Source organism: Pogona vitticeps, chromosome 1 (genome assembly GCF_051106095.1).
Source record: "Pogona vitticeps strain Pit_001003342236 chromosome 1, PviZW2.1, whole genome shotgun sequence".
Lineage (NCBI taxonomy): Eukaryota > Metazoa > Chordata > Lepidosauria > Squamata > Agamidae > Pogona > Pogona vitticeps.
Window position 1 is genome coordinate 241,264,188 of NC_135783.1, and position 24,824 is coordinate 241,289,011.

Below are 24,824 nucleotides of genomic sequence, written 5' to 3' on the forward strand. Positions count from 1 at the left end.
CTCAGAACGCATGCGCCCTCGGCTCCTTCTGGCCTACCCCCGATGCCTTGCTAGAGGTCAGGGGTCACGTTGGTAGCAGCGGGAGGAAGGGCGGGCGTTAGGGCCTCCAGTAGGCAAGAGGAAGAGGCGGCGGCGGCTTCGGCTTCCATTCATAATGGCGGCGGCTGAAGTAGAAGTGGCTTCCTGAGGTCTTGCGCAGAATTTCCGACCATGCACAGTTTGGCAACGGCTGCGGTAAGACCAGGCCTGTTGCCGTTTGTTGTTTCCCGATAAGGAGGCCGGCTGAGGAGGAGAGAAGGCTGTCCTCTCATTGGTCGGCGAAATTTCGGGGAGGAGGAGGGGGGGGCTCAGAGAAGGGACCTTTTTCCCGCCAAATTGCCCTCTTTGAGAAATGGTGATCCTTTAATGCCAACACTTTCCATTTCCCTCTCTGCAAAGGGGGACGTTTGGAGAAAGGAAGACGTGTGGGGAAATTACTGGGCTTACGTGTACTAAACGTCGCGTGTGTGCGCTTCTTATACGTGCTCGCATATGCGAGTCCTTAATTGCCCTTGGTTAATACAGATATGCAATAGCGTGACTGGAGATACAGGAGATTTAGATAAGAGCTTGTAAAGCAATGGCCCGTGTTTGTGAGTTTATGTATCTATATTTATTTATTTATTTATTTATCTTATATGCCGCCCACTCTACCCAAAGGTCTACCTCATTTAAAGAAAAGCAGACTCTTGCTTATTCACCGTCATTCAGGCCCTCTATGTGTTTGCCAAATTCTGTCTTTTGGGAGCCGCTTCCTCTACTATACTATAAGGATTGTTTTTTCTTAAGCTTCATATTTGAAGCCTACAAGACTTTAACAGTATGATTGTTTTGTTTATATTCTCCCATTCTCCTAGTTTAGATACTTACAGAAAAGGGACAAATACATAAATTAAATAAATGGGAAGTAAAATATTTTTAAAAGCTGTGATACCCATAATAGTACACAAGAGTTTTATTATGACAATTTGAAAAGAAAGGCAGATACCCCAAAAGGCACACACACATAAATATAACATTTTATAGAAGGAAACAAATGCCATGCCCTCTGCAGCCTGAGCAGCAGTCCAAACCTTGACTGAAGTGATAATTTTTTGCCTGCCAGAGGAAATAGGGGCATGAGGGAGCCAGTCTAACCTTTGATGAAAAAAAGTTTCATGGTCTGGGATCAGCCACTGGGAAGGCAATTTTATGGAGATTATTTAACAAGGGAGTTCTTGTAACTGCCACCGATCACTAGTTGGATTGCAAGGTTTTGGATCAGCTATAGTTTCTGAACAAAGGGAGCTCGAGTAAAGTGTGTTGTTTCTATTACATGCCATCAAATGGCTTCCAGTTGACAGCATTCCTAATTGGGTTCTTGAGCCATGTGACATTTTGTCAAGGAGAAGCTGGCCATTGCTCTCCTCCAGTGAGTTTCCATGCCGGAGTGAGGATTTTAACTCCGCTTTCTTGAGTTCTAGTCTGTCACTATCCATTACATCATACTGGTTCTTATAGAAAATGTTAAGTAGTCCGAGTGGGATATAACTAAGGCACATGTAATCTTAGCTACATCAGAAAGTAAATGTTACAGAATGAATAAGACTTCATTTTGAGAGTGTTTAGGTTATGCAGCTTTAATGTGTTATTGGGAATAAAACATGCAGTGTGGAACTTGCTAGCAAATTGTAATGTAATAGTTTTGCAATACTGGAATAAAGTAAAGAACTTTAGAAAAAGTAGTAGAGCTTTGCCAAATTGTGGTTTAGACTATAGCCCCCAGATTTCCCTTGCAAATTAGTAGTTCTGGACCATAACCAAGAATTCCTCAACAGGACTCTGGAAGTTGGAAGCAGAGATCTGCACTCCTCTAGTAGTGGTAGAAAATAGGAGGACCTATGCAGGCATTCCCATATATCTTTATAACAGCTGCAGCAGGAGATGCCTCCATTAGCCAGCAGTAGCTGTTTTTGTTAAGACTGTTTTCTTTTTCTGTTTTGTATTTGCTTTTGTATATTCTTCCCATTGTACCCCCTCTTTTTTTCCATTTTATGTTTCACCAGTACTCTTTCGTTTGTGCCATTCTTGCCTTTGATCTTCCTGCTTTATTTTTTACAGTCTAACTTTTAAGGATATATAATTCAGTCTTCAGAACAAAAGTAGAGCAATATCTTATAATTTTCAAAATGCCATATATTTTATAGGCTACAAATCATTATGATCCTGAGTTTTCTAGATGAATTGACTAGAGCAAAGGAGGGGTAAGAAATCAGGAAGTTCATTCGGAATTATGAATTCCATCATAGAACAGGGATTGAATACAACTTTGCAGAATTGTAGAGCGGGAAGTATGACAGTCACCCCCTTGCCCCCCAAGCTTGTGTGAGCAATGAAGCAGACAAAGTGTTGGTATCCTAGATAGCTAGCTAGCTCACACAATAATATCCTTCCCAGTGAGATATTGTGGGGGTTATAGATAGCAACAGGGAGGTCCTACTCTAACATTGCTGACAGTGGGAAAAATGGGTGCCTACTTTGTATGCAGCACTCCCAAAATGCTATGACAAATCTTTTTCTTGCACACACACAAGCTATCCTGGGGATTTAAAGCCCATTACATAAAATTACACTTTGTTACCAGTTTTAGTCTTCAATTATTAAAAGCAGAAGCTTTCTGATAGAAAGTATTGCTACCTACTCTCAGATACGTGTATCTTGGACTGCGCTTCAGGGACTTGAAATTTCATCTCTGAGCACAATGTTTAATGCGTTCCAATGGGTTTTTTTGATCCGTTCAGCAATGTTTCGCTATAGCGAAGGTTAATCCGGAACGGATTAACCTCGCTATGTGAGGCACCACTGTATTTAATAAGAATGTTTTGGGCTGTATATTGTGCTTTTAAATGTTGGAAGTCATCTTGTTAGGACTTGACTTTAAAAGATGGCATGTAATTTTTTTCAGTAATATTAATAATAGTGCTCAGAAAATTATTTTTTCTATGAAGCAAGGATTTTAAAAACTTACTCATTTTACTTGGGTCACCTTGATATCTCCCTGATGTGGAGAAGCTGGATAGGAGAAAGTGAAATGGCAAAGTTCTGCCAGTTCATGTTGGTCAGAAGGGAAGGTTAAGATGCTGGCTTTTCTGGGCTAGTTTTGGTCTTTTATAGTATATTCAAATACACCAGGCTTTGGTATGTTGGCTTCACTGACTGAAATAGTACTGATTGAAATGATACATAGACATCATATCTATGTTACATTTTAATATAGCTCAATTCAATCTGCTATATTAGATGATAAACAACATTCTTTTTCATATTTTAATAGTTTTAATATAAAATGAATGAATGCATACATTACTTATACCGTAGGTTTTTCTTTAATTATCTTCACACTTACAAGTTCTTGAGCTGTGGATATTTAATGGACAACATGTGCATAGCAGTACAGAACAACTTCTACCATAGGGGAAATGATTGAAAATAGATTTTCCATTTACCTGTGAAGTAATTATTAAAAGAGCCTCTCTATTGAATGTAGCTATAAAAATAATGTCCTTAGCAAAGTACATGTTTTAAATCCAAGTGAAACAGTGATAATTTGCTGCTAGAAATAACTTTAAAAGTCAGTACCTAATGAGAGGAACAATTATTCTGGAATAAAAATTTCTTTTTAAAAAATTGTAATTACCTGTGTTTCTTAAAGTGATAGGGAAAAGGCATGTTCATCTGTTGTTTCTTGTATTCCATCTCAGATAAAGTACATTTTAGAGACTGGTCTTTTTGTGGTGATAGCATAGTTAAGTTGCAAGATATTCATAGCCTTCCTTCCATTTTCTTTCCTTATGTGTTCTTGAGTTTGTTATTCTACTGATTGTTTATTGGGAATCAATAAAAATGGGGTCCTAGGCATCTATTTAAGGGTGCTTAAATACTCTATTTATATGCCTATGTTTATGTATCTATCTGTAATTGTACCTGTATCTATGTATCCAAATTAGATATAGATTTGGATATATAGATATAGGTACAGATATAGTAATAGAAAACAGCATATGCATAAGCATCATCATTGCCAAATATCCTCTCGTAAAAGCTAGTGGACTCCAGCACAGATGCAGTTCTGCAAACAGCTATAAAACTAAAGCAAAATCCCAAAGTAAAGTGAGGGTTTTAGTAAGCCAGACATTTCAAATTGATTTTTTTTCTGCATTGACCCAGTCTTGAAACAATATGCAAGGAATTCTCACACAGCTGGTGAAAAGGTGCATAATGCTCTGGATTCCTCCTTATGCTCTTGGATATGACTAAGGGTTAGAAACTTGTTCAAAGACTTTTTTCATTCCTCTATTCAGCTTTGATTGTGTGTGTATGGTAACATTATTTCCCCTCTGTACTTACAAGAACTGCAATCAGAACTATCATCTGACAACTGAATTGCTTTAAAAAGTCTTGTATTTTCCTTGACATTTTCTCTCCCCAGTGCTGACACTGTCCACATTAGGGCCACAGTCCTATGTATATGTGGTAGAAATCAGAAACATTAATCTATGTAGGACCTGGTTCCATTCCTGTTTAGTTGGAAGTGACTACTGATTACCTTTCAGGTTTTATGTAAAATATCATTAATGACCATAGGCTGTCATTCTGGTTTGACTGGGAATAACAAAGTTCAATCTCTTCTATCTTTTCAAAGCCTGTGCCAACGGCACTGGCTCAGGTTGATCGAGAGAAGATTTATCAGTGGATCAATGAGCTTTCCAGCCCTGAGACTCGTGAAAATGCATTGTTGGAGCTGAGTAAAAAGCGAGAGTCTGTTCCTGATCTTGCCCCAATGTTATGGCACTCCTTTGGCACAATTGCAGCTCTCTTGCAGGTAGGTAGGCCATCTGTTTTGACTGAAAGAACCTGCCAAGCTGACTTACTATCTATTTATTTGGCAGCTCTCAGTGTTTCACTGCTCAGTCCTGCATGTGTCTACTCAAAATAAATGACACTGAATTGAATGCTACCTACTCTCAGATACGTGTATCTTGGACTGTGCTTCAGGGACTTGAAATTTCATCTCTGAGCACAATAAAAGTATATGTCAACAGAATTAGAAGATGGCAGTGGAGAACATGGACCATCCCAACTGGAAGATGGCATGTTGGGAGACTTGTGCATTAAACATTGCTATTGTAGTAAGAGATTGGGGCGTATGTATTGTAGTTCCTCTGACATATTTATTCAGGTTTTCCAGATGTTTCTCTAATTACTATGTGGGTATAAATTCTATCAACGAGAGAGATGAATCAGCCATAAGTAATTAGTGAAAAGATTTAATAGTTCTTTAGTCTCAGAGTCTTTAAGTGTAGAAGCATTTTCACACAAATGTTTTCTCTTTTCTTTCTGGATAGGAAATTGTAAATATCTACCCATCTATAAATCCACCAACTTTGACAGCTCATCAGTCCAATAGAGTCTGTAATGCTTTGGCACTTCTACAGTGTGTTGCATCACATCCAGAAACCAGGTTTGTATGCTCTTTATGATGGTTCTTTGCTTGTGTGTTTTATGCCCAGACTTGGCAGAAAGTGGCATCAGCAAGCCTCTTACTTGCAGTTACCTGCATCTTGTTGTAAGTATAAATTAAAAATTCAAGTAAAGCATCAGAACAGCATGCTAAACAGCACCATTGAGTGGTTTGATTCAAACAATTGAACCTTAGCATGCTCTGAAAACTCTGTCTCATACATGGATTTTACAAGCTGGTGGTTGGTGCCCATCTCTATCTTGAAAAGCCCATGTTTGTTCTGCATGGCAAGCTACACTTGTAATTTAGGATTTCAAAATGAGTTTTGGCTACATTTGTATTATTTTCCAAGGAGAATTTTAAATTAGATATAGATGACAGAGAAATAGGAAGAATAGCTCAGCTGCAAATTCAATGAGGTGTTGTACCACCTCCTGCATAGCAGATAGAGGCTCCTAATGTAATGTACCATAGTGTAATGTAAAGCTATAGGCAATTTGTTTAAAGCCAAACTACTGTGTTGGGCCAAGGTAGGAAGCAACAGTAGGCTTACAGTTTTGTATCTATGGTCTAAAGCTCTGTACTTAGTTCCTTGAGAAATTTGTGGTAGTGCACATTACATGTGTGCCTATATACATGTATGTATGTATATCCATACACAAACACACATGTATGTGTACATATATATGTTTGAGGAAGCACACAAGAGAGCGTATGTGTCAGAATTAGGGTTTTCAGCATGTTACTTTGTAGTAGGTCCTAAGGAGCATGCAGTTTAAGCAGGTATACTCTTAGAACATGTATATAAACTCAAACATGTTCTGTGACACATCTGTAAGGAATCTTTGAACCAAGGCAATAGCACACTTTGGCACAGGGTTATGAAACTGAGACGTTTTATAGAACACACAAGAACTCCATATATATAATTATTTTATTGGGGAATGGAAAAAACAACAGTAAAGTGCCATCCAAGTCAAACAGATACACTTGCTTTAGAAATATTATGGGGACAGTGCAAGGCTAAGAGAGCTGCTACCTGAAAAGGAGGAGGAAAGAGAGAAATCCAATATGGGAATGGGGAGAATGATCCATACACATTCACACACATGGAGGAATAGATCGGACCACCAATGCATGGGGAAAGTACACCCAAAGATATATTCTGGTAGGCAGAATCACCTTTCTTGTTAGATTGTACTGAAGTTGGAAAACATTGTTAGTCCAAATAGTTTGTAAGTCTGTCCTGAGGACACCTTTGAGAGTCACAAGGGGAGGGGAGCCTTTAATAGTCATAATTTCTGATTCCAGCAGTGGTTATTGATTAGTAAATTTTAACTATTAAATATCCCCCCCAGAGGCTTGTGGCACAGTGGTTAAACTGCTGTACTACAGCCAAAACTGTGTTCACAGCCTGGGGTTCAATCCCAGGTAGCCAGCTCAAGGTTGACTCAGCCTTCTGTCCTTCTGAGGTTGGTAAAATGAGTACCCAGCTTGCTGGGGTGTGTATGTGTGAAATGTGTAGCCTGCATAATTAACTTGTAAACTGTCCCAAGAGCGCTTTAGGCACTATGGGGCAGTATATAAGCAGCATGCTTTGATTTTCTTTGCTCCCAAAGGCATCCCCAGGGTCAAAGGGAATCCTAGGCAATCTTGGAACCTGAAATGGAGGATAAGGAAGCTTCCAATTCATTTAAATTAATTATTTCTTGTGCCCAGAACTAGTTTATGCCAGTATTACTACACCTACAGGCTTTTATCCACTGTATTATTTAATCTTTTCCCAATAATAATAATCCTTGCATTATGACGAATAAGCAGCACAAAATGCAAAGTTGTTGCCTGTGAGAGGAGGATTAGAATTAATGTTAGTGCAACAGATGGACCATGCGATCTATATAAGGAATATTCTAACGGATGTGAATTTTCAGTTGTCTTTTCCTCTTATGCTTTCCATGACCTAATGCTTTATGGTGGCACTGCAGGTTAAACCGCAGAAGCCTCTGTGCTGCAAGGTCAGAAGACCTGCAGTCGTAAGATCGAATCCACATGGCGGACTGAGCCCCTGTTGCTTGTCCCAGCTCCTGCCAACCTAGTGGTTCGAAAGCATGCAAAATGCAAAAAATGCAAGTAGATAAATAGGTACCACCACGGTGGGAAGGTAACTGCATTCGGTGTCTAAATTGCGCTGGCCACGTGACCACAGAGGATTGTCTATGGGTTGGAAACGGAGATGTCTAGAGTCTAGATTGTCTAGAGTCGGACATTACTGGACAAATTGTCAAGGGGAAGCTTTACCTTTACCAGGTTAATTCAGGATAGGTACCGTAGCTACTTTTAGTATGTTGCATGGTAATTCTTAAATAGACCTTTAGCAGTTCTATGCTGTTAAGTTAGCTGATTGTGCTTCTACTGTGGTTGCTCAAATGCCTCTTCCCCTTTGTCTAGGTCAGCCTTCCTTGCTGCTCACATCCCTCTCTTCTTGTATCCCTTCTTGCATACTGTCAGCAAGACTCGTCCCTTTGAGTATCTGCGACTTACAAGTCTTGGAGTAATAGGTAAATAGCTCCTGTAAAACTGGAAATTAGTAGGGACTCACTTCAGGAAAATGAAAGGATGGTTTGGCACCCATTTGTAGGGCAGAAAAGGGCATTGTCTTGACCTGACATCAGTTTTCTGCAACTTGGGCTAGGAATTTTAACATTCAGAAATATGTGAAATTATTTTGTAGGCTGTGAGCTCCTGGAATAACTTCCTTATTATGCCTCTGTGCTATTTATAGCTCTGGAACTCCTGGGAAGTAGATACTGCAAATGTAGCTATTCAATCAGAGGTTTTTGAGGCTAGATACAAACATCTGTTTCACTTCTAAATTCTCATTCAACTCACTCAAAGTTTATTTTATTAGATTGAAGTATCTAAAAGTGCTATTTATTGATTATGTGGACCTTACCTATTTGATCAAGTGCAAAACTTACACATGCTAGTAGTGGTTATGAACACTCTGATTTTTTAAAAAAGAAGTAGTCTTAATCACCTTCTTGATATAGGTTCTCTTCATGGAGCCTTTGGGTCTTTTTATTTGTAACTTCAAGGACTGATTATTGCAATTGACCGCCCCGGGCGGGGGGGGGGGAAGGAAGCTTAAGTTGTAAAAAGGCAGCACATAGCATTTTCATGGGGAACAGGAAGTGGATCATATCCAGCCAACAGGGAAGCACATGCACTGAGTCTAGCTAGCTTCTGGGGCCAATTCAGGTGACTGTTGGCCCAAGCTGTAAAAAGTTTCTGCAGAACTTGTAAATGTGTGGTAGCAATGTTCTTACGTTCCTTTGTTTCTTTGAAAATAGTAGAACTTTGAGGATTCATAGTAGGATCTGCTTGAGTATGTGTTTAGTAAAACACAATGTTCATTTCTAAATATATTTTGTTCAGATTTTGCATATATACACATTAATCTTCCCTGGCTTGCTGCCCTTCAAATGTGCTGGGTTATAACTTAAATAATTCCCAGCCAGTATAAAAAGGAAGTTGTAGCTCATCACATCAAAATGGTGCCAAATAGGGGGGGGAGTGGAGTCATTAATAAATGAAAGCATTTTAAAGGTTGAGTCACTTCCATTCTATAGTTTTGAGTACAGAAGCCTTACATAGTTCAGCATTCAGGGGAAGATTTCATGCAAAGAAGAGAAAATAACTAAAAGGCTTCTTCTTGCATTAATAATAATATATATATTTTATTTTTCCTGGATCCTTAGCGTTGTGCTCACCCGGCTAATTTCCATTTGTTCTGCAGACTCTTCTATACAGAAATTGACCCATTAGACAGTATTTTAGGGCAGTGGTTCCCAACGCTTTTGGAACCGGGGACCGATTGGGGGCGGCAGGATCCGTGCATGAGTCAGCGGGGGCACCATTGCATTCTCGGGTGGGCGTGTCACGCTCATGGGTGGGGGTGGCGTGCGTGAGTGCATTATATGCCCTGCGCATGCATGCGAGTGCAACACCCTCCCATTGTGCGGGACGGGTGGAGATCTGTCTCCGCGGCCCAGTCCTGGGGCCCCAGACCAGGGGTTGGGGACCCCTGTTTTAGGGTATGCAGAAGATTACAATTCAGTTACATTGATGTCGCCTTTTTCTCAGACAAGGGCGTAATCATTTACTGGGGCTTACTTAGAAATGAACGTCTGAATTTAATTAGATTGGTTTTTGGTTGTCTGTGATTGTTTCTTCAATTTTAGCCAAATTATTTAATGTTGTTATCTGTTGTTTTACCTTATTTTTTCCCCTAAGGGGCCCTGGTCAAGACAGATGAGCAAGAAGTAATCAATTTCTTGCTGACAACAGAAATTATTCCTTTATGCTTACGCATCATGGAGTCTGGCAGTGAACTTTCCAAAACGGTATTGCTTTTTACAGTGTAATGAAGTGGTTGTATCTGTGTTCTCTTTCTTATTCTTCGTGTTCCCACATGTGACAGACCTGTTCTCCCATCCAAAGTCATCTGACTTTTTCTCTCTGAGGAATGATTACATGTCCCTGTGACAAACCCAGACCTACTGGGATCTGCCACACGTTAACTAAGCTGCCACCAACCATTCCCTTTAAGAAGTCACACAGACCAGGGATGGATTTTCAACAAATAAAAGAATAAGGTTTATTTAAAACACACACAGGGAAAATAAACTGATCAGGTGAATAAGATATAGTAACGTGGCTTAATCCCATTCATACATGCATACAGTTTGGTTCACACAGAACCCTTAACTTGAAGCACAGACCCTGAACCTATCAGTTCTGGCTAACCAACAGACACCTGAACCTATCAGGTTGGTACTCTGACACACAGAAGTACCCTGTCTGACACACAGACTCCCACACCAGTTTCTTCTTCCCAGCTGCTGCTTCTTCTCCTCTCAGCGTCTGCTCACAAGCTCCACATATATATACAGTACAGCCCCTCCTCCTGATGTCCCGCCTTCCACTCCCCATAGGATGGAACTTTCCCTCCAAACCCATGACAGACAGGTAACATCAGTGCTGTATGTAACACCTCCCCTCTTTATAAGTTGTTTTGTAGGGGGAAAGCTAAGGTGCTTTTTCCCAAAAAACAACCTGGATAAAACACACAACAACAGTTATACATACCATATCATACTTACTTATACTTACATTCTAAGTTAACCATAGCAATTAGGCATTTAAACATTTACCATATACATTACATCAATTTACCTTTATTCATACAAACCAAATTCAAGAAAACAGGTACATTTAACTTTTTGTCATCAATATATATACATAGTCCATGTTTCTTTCGCCGTCTTCATTCTTCAGGTCTTCTTGACAAGGCGTCAGCAACACAGTTCACTGACCCTCTGACCACCTTCACTTCAAAGTCATAGTCCTGTAGGTTTAAAGCCCACCTCATAAGTTTGCTATTGTGGGTTTTCATTGTCTTTAACCATTGCAGTGGTGAATGGTCAGTGCACAGAACAAAATGTCTTCCCCAGATGTAAGGCTTGGCCTTCTGGATCGCGTAGACTATGGCCAAACACTCCTTCTCCACGGTTGCCAAATGTCTCTCACCTTTCTGGAGTTTCCTACTCAGGTAGGACACTGGATGCTGGTCACCATTCTCATCCTCCTGGCACAGAACTGCTCCTACCCCGCTGTTAGACGCATCGGTGTAGATGATGAACTCCCGGTCGAAGTCTGGAGCCCGCAGCACTGGATAGTTGATTAGCGTCTCCTTCAACCTCTGGAACGCCGCCTCACAGTCGCTGGTCCACGGGATGCGGTCATCAGCCGTCTTCCTCGTCAGATCGGTCAGCGGAGCCGCAATCTCGCTAAACCTCGGGATGAACTTTCTGTAGTAGCCCACCAACCCAAGAAATGATTTGACTTTTCTCTTGGTGTTGGGCCTGGGCCAATCACAAACAGCTTCTATTTTGGCCTCTAGGGGTATTATCACTCCTCCCCCTACCTTGTGACCCAAGCACTTTACTTCTGGGCTACCCAGCTGCAGTTTGTTTTCTTTGCAGAGCCTAGGCCAAAGCACTTCCTCCCCTGGATCAAAGTGCCTCTCCCTGGCTCTCTGGTCATCCCAAGCTTTCTTTCTGACCTTTTGAGCTTGCAGGGTCTCTGTTGCTAGCTCTAGGTTTCTCTTTAGGTCTTTCCTTAAAGAGTCTATGTATGTCACAACGTCCTGTGGGTCATCCTGGGTGATTTGCTCCCAATTTTGTTTGATCAAATCAAGGGGCCCTTTCACCCTTCTCCCAAATAAAAGTTCAAATGGACTGCACCCGGTACTGGCTTGTGGCACTGATCGATAAGCAAACAAAAGGGATTGCAGCTTCTGGTCCCAATTGTTTGGATTCTCTGCCAAGTAAGCCCTAATCATGCGCATTAGAGTCCCATTGAACTTCTCAGTTAACCCATTACTTTCAGGATGATAGGCAGTGGTTTCCTTGTGCTTAATTCCACAGATTTGCCATAAGCGTTTCATGAGCTTTGATGTGAACGATGCGCCCAAATCTGTGATTATTTCTGAGGCAAATCCCATCCTGGACATATACCCCACCAAGGCATCTGCCACTGTGTTAGTTTCAATGTTAGTCAAGGGTATGGCTTCAGGGTACCTCGTGGCATGGTCCACAATGGTGAGAATGAACCTGTTCCCCCTCTTTGTGGCCTTGGGCAAAGGTCCCACAATATCCACCCCTATGCATTTGAACGGAGTGTCAATCACAGGCAAAGGGCACAACTTTGCTTTGGTCCTATCGCGGCTATTCCCCTGCCTTTGACACACATCACATTGTTTACAGAACTCCCTGATCTACTTCCCTATGTCAGGCCAGTAAAAATTCTGTGTGATTCTCTGCTGTGTTTTGTTCACCCCTAAGTGTGCAGCAAACATGTCAGAGTGCCCCCTTTGTAAGATCATGGGGCGATACTTTTCAGGTACCACCAGCTGACTTCTGATCCCATCTCCCCCTTTTGAGATATTCCTCAGGGTCTCTCTATATAAAATCCCCTTTTTCTCCAGAAATCTCACTGGGGTTTCAGGTGTTAGCTGGGCGTCAGTCACCTGTTCAAAACACTTTTGGAGAGTGGCGTCTGCCTTTTGCTCTTGTCCAAATCTGCTGTCTGTGGTTAAGGTTTCCACCACAGCTTCTGAACTCCCCCCACCTGCTTCCGTCTCTGGCTCATCATTACCCCCCTGAACTGTCCCCGTGGTGGCTTGTGAGCGTGTAATCACTAGCACCCGTTTCACATGTTCAGCCAGGTCATTTCCCACGAGCACGGCTGCTGGCAGAGTCGATGAAATCGCTAGCCGCCAAACTCCCCTCCAGCCTTGAAAGTTGACAGGTACCTCCGCGACTGGCAGTGAGATCACCTGCCCCTCAATCCCTGCCACCTTCATGCTCTCATTTGGGATTACATACTCCCTAGGAATAATATCTGGATGGCACAGGGTCACCTGAGAACAAGTGTCCCGCAGCCCCCGATACTGATGTCCAAGTATTCCTACGTCCACCCCTGCTGTCTCAAACAACTGAGAATCTGTTCTCACCAGCAGGCAGCGCCTGACCTCTACAAGAGGACCATTTTCCTCAGCCTGATCAGCCGATGTAGCTGTTCCAGATTGAGTAGCCATGGCAACAGGCTCCCTCAGTGGCAAGGAGCTTTGCTCTTTCTGGACACAGAACACAGCTTTTGGCTTGGTTCCACTCAACTCATGAGGCACATTTCCCTTTATCTGCTTCCATTTCTCACACCCTGAGATTAGATGGCCCTTTCCCTGACAGAAATAACATTTTCTGCTGTACTTGGAGTCTTTCTCCTCTGGTTTTAGTTTTCCCTCCAAAATCTGAGGTCTTGGTTTCATGTCTGAGGGCTTCCCTTCACCATGGGCCCCTCCCCCTTGCTGCAATTTCTTCCCTTTTATTCTCAAATCCAGCTCCTTTCGCTTAGCCTCAAACTCAGCCCTGATCTGTAAAATTTCTTCCTCAGCCCTAGCTTTTATCTCTTTTACTTTTTCTTCAGTCTTATCTCTGATTTCCTTTAATTTAATGTCTTTTTGCTGATTATATTTTTCAAGATCTTGCTCACTTTGTCTGGCCTGAGCCTCATACTTTTCTTTTTCCAAAATTTCTTCAACTGATAAATTGTTATTTCTCTTATTGAGGAATGTTAATTCTAATTGTGCCATTTTAATTCTGTGTTTCAGTTCCATCTCTTTTATCCTCATGGCCATTCCCCTTTCCTTGGCATCTGCCTCTGCCTGACTGATTTCAGCTCTTTCTCTTCCTCTCATTTTAAGCTGTTCAATTTGTTCCTCCTTCTCTAGTTCTTTCATTCTGAATTCATGTTCTAGAGATAACTTAAAGTTTCTTAGGTCTCCCTGTGGTTCTCTCACTTCCTCCATTTCCCTCACCCTCAGTTCATGCTGTTGGGCTAGGAGTATTTTTCTGAGTTCTGGGTTCTGCTCTCCTGTGCTGTCACCCTGCACTGAGCCAAATCCATCCTCAGAACCTTGGTCAACCTGGGGGTCTTTCACTTCACCCATTTCTGCCATTTGGCTTCGAGTCAAGGGCATAATCCCCCCTCAGAACAGGCTGCTTTAAAAAGTCAAGCCTCAAAATAAAACGACCACTTTTCTTTTTTTTTTTTTCTCTTTTGCCTCAGAACCAGCTTTCCCTATAGATTGCTGCTGTCCTTCAGCACTACTTGCAACTGTAGCGAGTTAGAGTCTACCCCCCTCTGCTGGGCCTCTCAGCAGGCAGGCTAGATCACTGCTGTTTCACAGTTTTGCCTCAGCTTTTTCCCGCCAAAACAGGCTGCCTCAGAGCACCCTAATCTAGTCTCCCCAGTTGGCACGTTCTTCTACTAGCGCACCTCCCCGTGAGGTACACCTAGAAGATTACCTACGCGCCTCAGATTGTCCCTGACTAGACCCCCCTTGCTCTGGGCACACTTGCCAAGGCTTTGCTGGACCGCTGGACAACTGGACCAGTCGTATCCCACACGCTGGACACCAATCAATGTGACAAACCCAGACCTACTGGGATCTGCCACACGTTAACTAAGCTGCCACCAACCATTCCCTTTAAGAAGTCACACAGACCAGGGATGGATTTTCAACAAATAAAAGAATAAGGTTTATTTAAAACACACACAGGGAAAATAAACTGATCAGGTGAATAAGATATAGTAACGTGGCTTAGTCTCATTCATACATGCATACAGTTTGGTTCACACAGAACCCTTAACTTGAAGCACAGACCCTGAACCTATCAGTTCTGGCTAACCAACAGACACCTGAACCTATCAGGTTGGTACTCTGACACACAGAAGTACCCTGTCTGACACACAGACTCCCACACCAGCTTCTTCTTCCCAGCTGCTGCTTCTTCTCCTCTCAGCGTCTGCTCACAAGCTCCACATATATATACAGTACAGCCCCTCCTCCTGATGTCCCGCCTTCCACTCCCCATAGGATGGAACTTTCCCTCCAAACCCATGACAGACAGGTAACATCAGTGCTGTATGTAACAGTCCCCTATTCATATTCTGTCAAAACAGTGCTTTCAGAAAAAAAAGTGAGATAATTGATGTCCATTCTTCTGTTTTACATTTTCTCAGCTAGGATTCTTTCAGGCTTATTTTTTCCAAATAACTAAATAAGTAATTGTTGTACAGGTGTCATCCCACACATAGGTGATATACAAAATATGCAGTTGACCCATGCTCTTCATTTCCAGGAGGGGGATTAGCCTATTGCAACAAAAGTCTTGTGACCCCTGACAGACTTAAGCTTTTGTTGGCTGTCCCCAACTAGTTTTTGACTATTATTGTTTCTAATGTCAGATAACAAAAGGAATCTTCTTGGTGGTTGCATAAGGTACCGTATTTTTCGCACCATAAGACACACTTTTCCCCCACAAAACAGGGGGGTGGAAAGTCTGTGCGTCTTATGGAGTGAAGAAAACAGATTATATTTTCTTGTTTTCTTCTCCTAAAAAATTGGTGCATCTTATGGAAAGGTGCGTCTTATGGAGCGAAAAATACGGTATATGTAACATGTTATGGAAAATTGTGGTTAATTGACAAGGTGCCAGGAAATAGCTTGGTTGTACAAGTAAATGTATAACCACACATTCAACTAGGTATACACCAGTATCTTGTCAGTTAGCCACAGCTAGCTGTAACAAGTTGCTCCAATGTTGCACAGTCACCTGTAGGATTCAGGTCAGTATCTAATATTACTGTTTCTAAGTAATATTGCAAAACCAGCAGGGAGCATTTCAGTCTGCTTACAGACTTTGTCTCCAACCTCATGGTGGCCATTCTTGAAAGCAGATTGCATAAAAAATCCTGCTGAACAATGTGCATCATGAAGTTCAGCTCTATCTCCTGCCTTGAAAAAGGACAAGCATTTTATATTGTTAAATATACCAATCAGCTCATCCATACAGGTTTTTCTATATTAGTTACCCAAATATTATGGGTTTTATGACAACTGGATAGTTTTCTCTAATTGTAAATTATGTATTCTTATTCCCTGTCCCTCTTCTGATTACTACTGCTAAATCCATTAGAACTGTGGATCCTGCTCTATTTCCTCCGGCTTTATAGCTATCAATCTCCTTATCTGTGTTTGAGTGTGTTTGTCACCCAGCAGTGACTACTGAATAATTGCTGTCATTAAGATCTCTCTCTCATCACCAAGGAATGTCAGTAAACATTAATAGGTATGCTGCTGCCATTTTATCTAAACAGTTGAAGTGTGTTTCCTCATTTCAAAATTATTAGTAATATTTGGGTTGTTGTTTTACCTCTGCCACCAGGTGGATAGCAAGAGTATTCTCTGATGATGTTGTTTAAAATATGATTTGTATTTGGCTTCATAGCGATCAAAGTATACCTCATAGTTGTTGTGGGTTTTTCGGTTTCTTTGGCCGTGTTCTGAAGGTTGTTCTTCCTGACATTTCGCCAGTCTCTGTGGCCGGCATCTTCAGAGGACGAACACTTCAGAAAGAACAACCTTCAGAACACGGCCAAAGAACCCAAAAAACTCATAAAAACCATCAGATCCCGGATGTGAAAGCCTTCAAGAATACATTATCCCTCATAGATTCATATCTATTTATTTATTTATTTATTTATTTATTTATTTATTTATTTATTTATTTGATATCCCATGTGTTGTGTGGTTTTGTTTTTTTAGCTGTCTGTCTTCACCCTGGCTGAAATCCTCTTCCATAGTGTGTGTAAATGGCCTAATGTTTGGAGGCACGCAACTCTGTAACAGATAACTTCTACACTGTTTTCTTAACAAGGCAGTTATCCAAAAGTTGTGCTACTTGTATTATGCCAGCTTAACTAGGCCAGATGATTTGAGTCCATGAGTTTTTGGTGGTGCTCTTGGAATAGGGAGACTCACCATAATTGTACATTGTTGTGAAATTCAAGTACTTGTTCACCTTACCTTCTTCTGTCTTACAGGTTGCTACTTTTATTCTACAGAAGATCCTGTTGGATGATACGGGGCTGGCTTACATATGTCAGACTTATGAACGATTTTCCCACGTTGCAATGATATTGGTAGGCTACTGTGTTGTCTTTTACTGCTATTCAAAATAGTACAGTGGTACCTCGGTTTACCAATTTAATGCATTCTCCACAACGTTTCATATTGCGAAAAATTCACAAACCGAAACACCGTTTCCAATAGGAACACATGCATGGGGGGAGGCGCTATAAACCTCCCAGGTGCAATGCATCCTGGGGAAACTTGCTTCATATTGCAAAAAAAAATTAGTAAACCGAGGTACCACAGTAATCTTACCTTGTAGTCTATGCTCCCACCCGTGGAAGACACAAAGCAGTTCTCTTGATTACTGTTTACACATACTGGATTTTGTCTTTTGTGAGGGTTATTAGAATCCTACTATTCTAGATTTTAATTCGGCCCCCAGTTTTTTTATTTCCCATGTTGACTTAGAATCCTGTGGCAAAATCATAGGTTTTTCCCTCTCCTTTATTCCTGCCTGCAACTTATGTACATTTGGAGGACATGAGAGTGGCTCATTAATTTCTAGAAAGCAGCTGAAATCATTGCTGCCTTGCAATTACTGTGTGTGGTGGGCAAAGTGTTGTTTTACAGATGTTGTTTGGTCACAACTCCCAGCATTCCTCATAAGTCCTTTTTAGGACTGCTGGGAATTGAAGTTAAAATGCCATCTGGGTGGAAGGCTGCACTTTGTCAACCCTTGCTCTGTGTGTATAAGCAGTACCCTCATCCATGCTCTTTTGCAGAGTTACCAAGCAAAGGCAATTTATTTCTGCAAGGATTTTATAATCTAAATTAAAATGGAGCAGGGGGAGGCAACAAAGATATAGGATAATGCTGTTATACTGTATCTACCTAAGAGATTTCAAAGATTTCCTTCTTCTGATTTCTGTTGATGTTTTTAAACTAGGGTAAAATGGTCCTGCAACTTTCCAAGGAGCCTTCTGCCAGGTTGCTGAAACATGTGGTCCGTTGTTACCTTCGCCTTTCTGATAATCCAAGGTAGACATCTTAGAAGTTTCTATGGGCCTCTTGGTAGGAATGGAGGGATTGGTGTTGCCCTATGGAAGTAAGGATAGTTGCAGGTGGCAGTGTGAGAATGGGATTTAGGTCCTTTTTGTGTATCCATTGCAAATATCAAACAGAAGCCAGTGATGCCTCTCCCCTGAAAGTATATGCTGATAGATTAAGGTCCAGCTGGATTCTTCTGATCACCTCACAGAGAACCTAGAGAATGAAACATACCTTTTTTAAAACAAACTTACTGTAAGAGCCCCTTGTAATATCACTGGGCCTCTTTCCTTTCTTTCACACAGTTTAAGAACAATAATTGAAACATGTGATTCACATGGTTGTGTGCAACCCTTCAAGGCTGTTTTTGAAGGGCCCCATGACACTCCAAGAGTTGTCAGGATAGCTCAGTGGTTTAGTTCCTTACTTCCAACTATCCTTAGTTCCAGTCTGGCTGCAGAGCCAGAGGTTGGGAGTTTGATTCCCCACTGTGCCTCCAGGGACAAGAGACAGCCTGTGTGGCCTTGGGCAAGCTGCAGAATCCCAGGGCGCCCTCAGAAGAAGGGAATGGTCACTTCTTTGTATTCTCTACCTTCAAAAACCCTGAAAAGAGAATTGACTTGATAGCACATGAGCATTTTTATTAAGACACTCTTAAGCTGAGGGGGAAAAATTAAAAGACTGGTTTGTTTTGGTTTTTCTTCCCTTCTATTAGAGATCTCCAAGATTAGCAGTTTTTACACTGATGGTGAGCGTGACCTTCCCAATCTCAACCCCACAAACAAACAAAAAAATCTAAATCAGATACATTATAGCCATTGTTTTGATACCACTCTCCCTTTTTTAAAAACCATTTTTGTCCCTAATGTTGCCCATGTGAGCCTTGAGGTGAAAATTTCACCTGCTGTTGTTGAGTAAAAAAATTACCAGTCCCAGCTGAGTAGATAGTGGGATCCTTCACCCTTCCCCACATGTGTAGATCACAAATGGGGCTGAGTTATTAGCTTTCCCAGCATCTTTTCTCAGTGTGTGCTTCACTCGGCTCGATTTCAGTGGGAGTGGCTGCTATTGGGCAAGGCATTAAGCTTCTTTTCTCTGGTTTGTATTCTTTGCAGAAGATTAGCTGGAGATGATAGGTGGGAGGATGCAGAGCAGGATATAAACGGTGTTGTGTGGCAGATTCTTAGGATTTTATATGGGTGGCTATGGCCTGTGGAAAAGAGGGGGTTGCTCGTCTATCTTTTCCGGAGGGGGCTTGCTCCCCTCTTGTCCATGTGAGTTTATGTGTTGGCCCTCCTCTTTCTTGTCTTCTGATGTAGGGCACGGGAAGCCCTCAGGCAGTGCCTTCCTGACCAGCTGAAAGACACCACCTTTGCCCAGGTCCTGAAAGATGACACCACCACCAAGCGTTGGCTGGCCCAGCTGGTCAAGAATCTGCAGGAAGGCCAGGTCACCGACCCGAGGGGCATCCCTCTTCCTCCACAGTGACAGCCAAGGAGGTGGCAGAACCCAGGAGGAAACAGCTCAGGTTTTCAGAGAGCCAGGAACCAATGACCTCTTCCAGATCCTGTCAGGCATGTGTGGGCAGCTCCTTCGACTGCCAAAAGCCACAGGACGACAGGCCCTTTCTATAGCAACTCTTCACCATGCCTCTGAGGATTATGACACCAGCAAACACAGTTGGAACAGAGAAGCGCTCTTTCAGGGCGTTGGCTTTGTTGTGATGATCAGTTGAGCACTAAGCTGGACAGTGCTGCTGCCAACAGCATCTCCCCCCTGTCTGGTTTGGTGTGGCAGGCTTGGGAAGTGTTCCTCAGTTTCCTTGTTGTTCAGTGTTTACATGTAAGTTCAATAAAGATTGGTCTAGTCATTTGACCCTCTTAGGAGTACCTTTTGAGCTTCATCTAGCTCTTAAACAGAGGAGGCAAGTTTTCCTCTTCCTGACTGGGAATTGTGCTTTTCTGAGAAGAGCCCCCAATCTGTTCTTTTTTATATGTTCACCCATTGGCCTCAGGCCCTTCAGGGTTGTAACTCTGTTGGGTTTGGGAGGGAGACAATAACATAGTATATCCTCAGCTTCTTAAAGAATTGTTCCTGGTATGTTGGAAGGCAGTGACTTCCTGGACTATATTCTTTTGGCCATCCATTAAAACAGTCCCTGCCTCTGTGACTGTATTTGAGCCAGTGCTGAATGTTCCACTGATCCACCTCCACTAACGTCCTAGCCAGTAAAATCCCGAATGCCACCAAAACATTCCGTAAACATTCAGAATGGGCCAGGGAGAGGCTGGTGTTGTATGGAGGCCACAACTTAGAACCAGCAAGCCATGTAGCTTTTCTCACTGTTGCAGTCAATGCCTCTGGGTACTATAAGGACAACTCTGGGCTGAGCATAATAGATGGGACCAAGCACTATTTCAAGCAGCTGGTAAAGGCTGCAGGAACTTGCTGGCTGGTGCTGGAAAGTGTCATGGCTGCAAAACACAAGGGCTGCCATGCTCATTATGTTATTCCCCTGCTCCCAGGCTAAATGCATCCAATTCATCAAAATGACCCAGCCCTCTTTGTTGGCATCTGCTGCAGTTGAAGAGCCATTAAGCAGTCTGCAAAGGAAGTCTTTCCCCTGCCCTTTAAGTGAAAGATAGGGGGAAAGCAGGAAGGAGTTTAAATGAGGGAGTGAAAACATCCCGGCTGTTTTGTCTATTGCGCCACAAGGCTGGGAGCAGGTGGCTTCTGGCTGCTTGCCAAATCCCTTGGCCTCGGCAGCTGCTGCTGTTGTGGGTAGGAACTTATTTTCCCTGTACCCTTTTTCCTTTCCTAATGGCTGGTCAGGCCATGCCAAGAGTGTCTTAACTCTACCCTCTCTGTGTGGACTGCTTTTGCTCTTACAGCGGCTCCCAGTTTTATAACAGCCTTGTTTTTCCATCCCTGCCTTGAGTGGACTTTACCAACTGCTTCTGTTTTGTAACTTGAATAAAAAATAAGCCAAATAAATCCGGATCCTCTTTGACTTAAATGAATGTTTTGGCAGGAGGGGAGAGCGGGGGTTGTACTAAACCATACATGCAAGTATGTGGAGATATCCTCTTAAAACCTCCAAATAAGGGGCAATATTGCACTTCTCTCCAGGTAAGGAAAAAAATTGGCTTTTGTTCCATGTGATCTCTCAAGATGTCTGGATGGGCATTGTGCTGGGCTGAGATGGGTAGCCGTTTCATATGCTAGACTGCTGGAATACAACAGAGATGAGCAGATCCATCGCAGTGGAAAAATTTTCAAACCATATAGAGAAACCTAGGTGGAACCTCTTACTTAACATCTTGGCAAGGATTTAGTTTGAGAAGTAATTATTCAAGAGGATGCCGAATGTTTGTATCAAAACTTTATTGCAACCTTTCATTCTGATACAGTACTTAGGCCAAATGGGGCTACATGACATCAGAACACATCTCTTTGAAGTGTGGAGGAGGTGCTGGGTGACCAAATTATTACAGTACTTTTATTTATTTATTTGTTGCATTTACATACTACCTCAACTGCAGGGAATCCAAGGTGATATATATGGCTCTTCTTGCCCTCTTCACAACAATTCTAAGACAGGTCAGGCTGAGTGACTGTAACTGGTTCAATGTTTCAATGAGTTTCATAGCTGACAGGATTTGAACTCAAGTCTCCTAAGTCATAGTTAAGCACTAACCGATGTATCACACTGACTCTTCATAGCATATACAGTATGCTGGTGTCAGAGGTTCTGGATTGCTCCAGATTCAAAGTTGCACTTTCAACTTTCATTGTCCATATGTGTGCCTATCTCTTGCAACTGCAACATTTGAACATAAGCACACACAACATACACACAAAGCCCTGCTACTCTAATATCTGGATTTTTTTTGTCAGCAGCATTTTTTTAAGATGACTGATTTTTGTGCTTTGGCCAAAAACATTTCCCCGGCCTAAGGTTTTGCTGAATTTAATTCAAGTACAGTATTTTTGAATTTTTGTATCATAATATTGGTCATATAGCACTATAGTATTGTATCCACTTATAAGCATGTAAGTTTAACTGAACTCAACAGGATTGCTTAGTTAGAATGATTGCAACTGGATTGCAGTGTGCCTGGGTTTATTTTTGTGCTTGGATGATCACAAAAACTCTAGGAAAGAGTCACTAAATACATCTGTCCCTCCATGCATTGTGTATTTAATTGCTTATTAAAAGCAGGAGGTTTTTCACTCAGGTTCTAGTTAAATATTTTTGTTCCCCTGTACAGATTCAATAAATATTTTATATGTTGCATGACTTGTGTTAATTGTTACTAGGATACATATTTTGTTTCTTCTTAGAAAAGGAGTGGAAAATATGATTATGACTTCCCTGTATTAAATCTTAATTTCTGTGTTAGTCCTGGACACCACATCTTAAAACTATAAATGGATATAGAAAGGCAACATTGGATGAAAAGGGACAGGGCATCTATTCAGTAAAAGGTTAAAACAATTTAAATGCTCTGGTTTATTGAAACTGGATTATCAGGATGATCTGTTAGATGGAAAAGGAGCATACAAGGGCTGATAATAGTACAGTACTGTATTCTGTTGAAAGATTAGCACATTTTAGGATTTATTCTTTTGCCTGGGAAACTATGTAGGATCACCAGTGTATTTGTTATGAGCATAAATGGAAAGCAGGGTATGAGGGATGGTTCGAGAAAAGTGAATAAGAAACTAGCGTACCATTAAAATTTATTTATTGAATATGGCAAATTAATGTGTCAGAGAAGGACTAGGAAGGAATAATTATAATAACCAGCCACATAATCAGAGTGCACTATGTACAGTACTTGCTATTGGCTAGATAGACTTTGTACATTTTGTTAAAGACGTAGCACCCAGGGCTGTACATACCTTTATTTAAAATTTAAAAATATGCATTTTCGCAAAACAATCAAGTGTTTGATGCTTGCTTATGTAGTAATGTATACTAAATATATCTGCTTTTTTTTATTGTTAGTTACTCTGCCTGCCAAAGAAGGGACAAAAAATTATGCAGAACTAAATCTACATTTGCTATATCTGAGTGAGTTGTGTGCCTAAGTACCCTGTGATGCCCTTACCTGTTGTGGAAGACTAGGTGCAGGGACAGCAGGCAATATTCTTGCCAGTGAGTCACATTGCTAGCATCACTTCTGACCATAAACTGTGGTCAGCACTCAAACTATTCAAATACAAGAACAGGCGGTATCTTTATTGGACCACTGAAAAATCAAGCAGACAGCTAGCTTTCGATGGTAATTCATCTTTCTCAGGCTGTGCACCAAGATTTTCTGGGTAGCTGAGAAAAATAATATATCGGCATGTTCATGGTACGTGTTGTTTCTTATGATGTGTTTAGAGGCACTGTGTCGATAATGGGGTGGGTGGGTTTCAAACTCCTCTCCGGGCAATACAGTAGTTTAGAATTTATCGCCCAACTCTTCAAACAAAGAACATTGTCCTCTTTTGAAACTCATGATTTCTGTTAGGCTGAGGGGGGGGGGGGCGATTCAGGCACTGAAGACTTGATAGGCTTTCTTACCTGAAACTGGGTGCTGTTTCAGTACTGACTAGGGATAGGGAATCTTTCTGGATCTTTCCTGCCAGCAGCTGGCCAAAGCCTAGGAATGTCACCCTCTCCTAGCTGCCCAAAATAGCACTGAAATGTTCCGTTAATGCAACAGCAGTAGGACTGCCAGAAGCTTCACTCTTCCCAGTGCATCAGTCAAGAAAAAATCCCATCTGGCATCATGAGACCTAGCTTTCTAGTGTTGAAGGAATGGGCACTGGAGTGACAGTTCCAAGTGAGGATGCAATTTCATTAAAGCCACTGACAGTAGTGTATACCCACTGATTTTCATTGTTAAGTGTTGTCCCCTTCACCACTCCAACAAACCCAGGTGCATTCAGGACATGTCCTCTGTTTATCAAAGTGCATAAACGTCTGCTTTTCAAAACATGGGTAATTGGGGTTTTAATCTGGCTTGCAGCAAATTGCAGGTGTGCATTTATGTGGGTGGGCATTTTCAAGGTCCCTGATTCGCTCCTTGGGGTTCATTATTTCTAAATCCAACTTAGATCAGTTAATACGAAGGTTCTTGCTTAGTCAATAGTTTCGGGTTTAGAGGAGAAACAGGAATGGTTTCCTTGAGGCAAGCCCCAAAGCTGGAAAACTGTAAAGACTACCCCAATTTTCCTAGGCAACTCTCTAGTGAACACATAGGAGGAGAATTCATAGGTAGTGGGAGATTTTTCTGTGTGCCTTTTTGATTTTGGAAGGCAAGTTTCTAGTCCTTAGAAAATGTTGCATAGATAGATTGTTACCTAGCAACATTTCAGACCCTGAAGGATGACTGATTAGGTTTGGGGCTTCAGTGCATTTCACAGACCCTTGAACCTCCATTGCAGTTCAGGAAGCCTGCCTGTTTTAGACACATAATAGATTTGGACTTAAATTGGTGTAGAATGTGGATTGCCCACATCAGCAGAATGTTTATTTTATTCTTTCATTCTTAAAGCACAACATAGAGCCTGACTCCTACCCCTGCTCTCTATGTGGAAGAGCTTCTCTATCTCATTTGCCTGTTGCTTGCAGCCTTCTTTAGTAGTTTATGCTACCAAAGCTACTGTGGATAAGATCAGTGATCAATTTCTAAAATGAGG

At 41.7% G+C, this 24,824-nt stretch overlaps 1 protein-coding gene across 2 annotated transcripts; it reads left to right on the forward strand.

Annotated features, from left to right (window-relative positions):
* Positions 1-2: 2 nt before the first annotated feature.
* Positions 3-21,122, forward strand: CNOT9 (CCR4-NOT transcription complex subunit 9). 2 transcript variants are annotated; one of them, XM_072985297.2, is made up of 8 exons: positions 3-234; positions 4,721-4,900; positions 5,424-5,539; positions 7,988-8,097; positions 9,833-9,942; positions 17,051-17,149; positions 18,028-18,119; positions 19,448-21,122. In XM_072985297.2, exons 1-8 carry the CDS (start codon positions 211-213, stop codon positions 19,614-19,616), a joined length of 900 nt encoding a protein of 299 aa, XP_072841398.1. In that variant the 5' UTR covers positions 3-210; the 3' UTR covers positions 19,617-21,122. The 2 variants fall into 2 exon arrangements, with proteins under 2 accessions (XP_072841398.1, XP_072841397.1); XM_072985296.2 differs by having other exon boundaries at positions 18,028-18,118; positions 19,441-20,003.
* The last annotated feature ends 3,702 nt before the right edge of the window (positions 21,123-24,824 follow it).

What these genes read in the sequence shown, in the direction of transcription:
- CNOT9 (XM_072985296.2), top strand. Translation starts at nt 211, where the DNA reads ATGCACAGTTTGGCAACGGCTGCG. An exon ending in GCATCACATCCAGAAACCAG is followed by an intron (nt 5,540 to 7,987) that starts GTTTGTATGCTC and finishes CCCTTTGTCTAG; the next exon opens with GTCAGCCTTCCTTGCTGCTC. An exon ending in CCCACGTTGCAATGATATTG is followed by an intron (nt 17,150 to 18,027) that starts GTAGGCTACTGT and finishes TTTTTAAACTAG; the next exon opens with GGTAAAATGGTCCTGCAACT.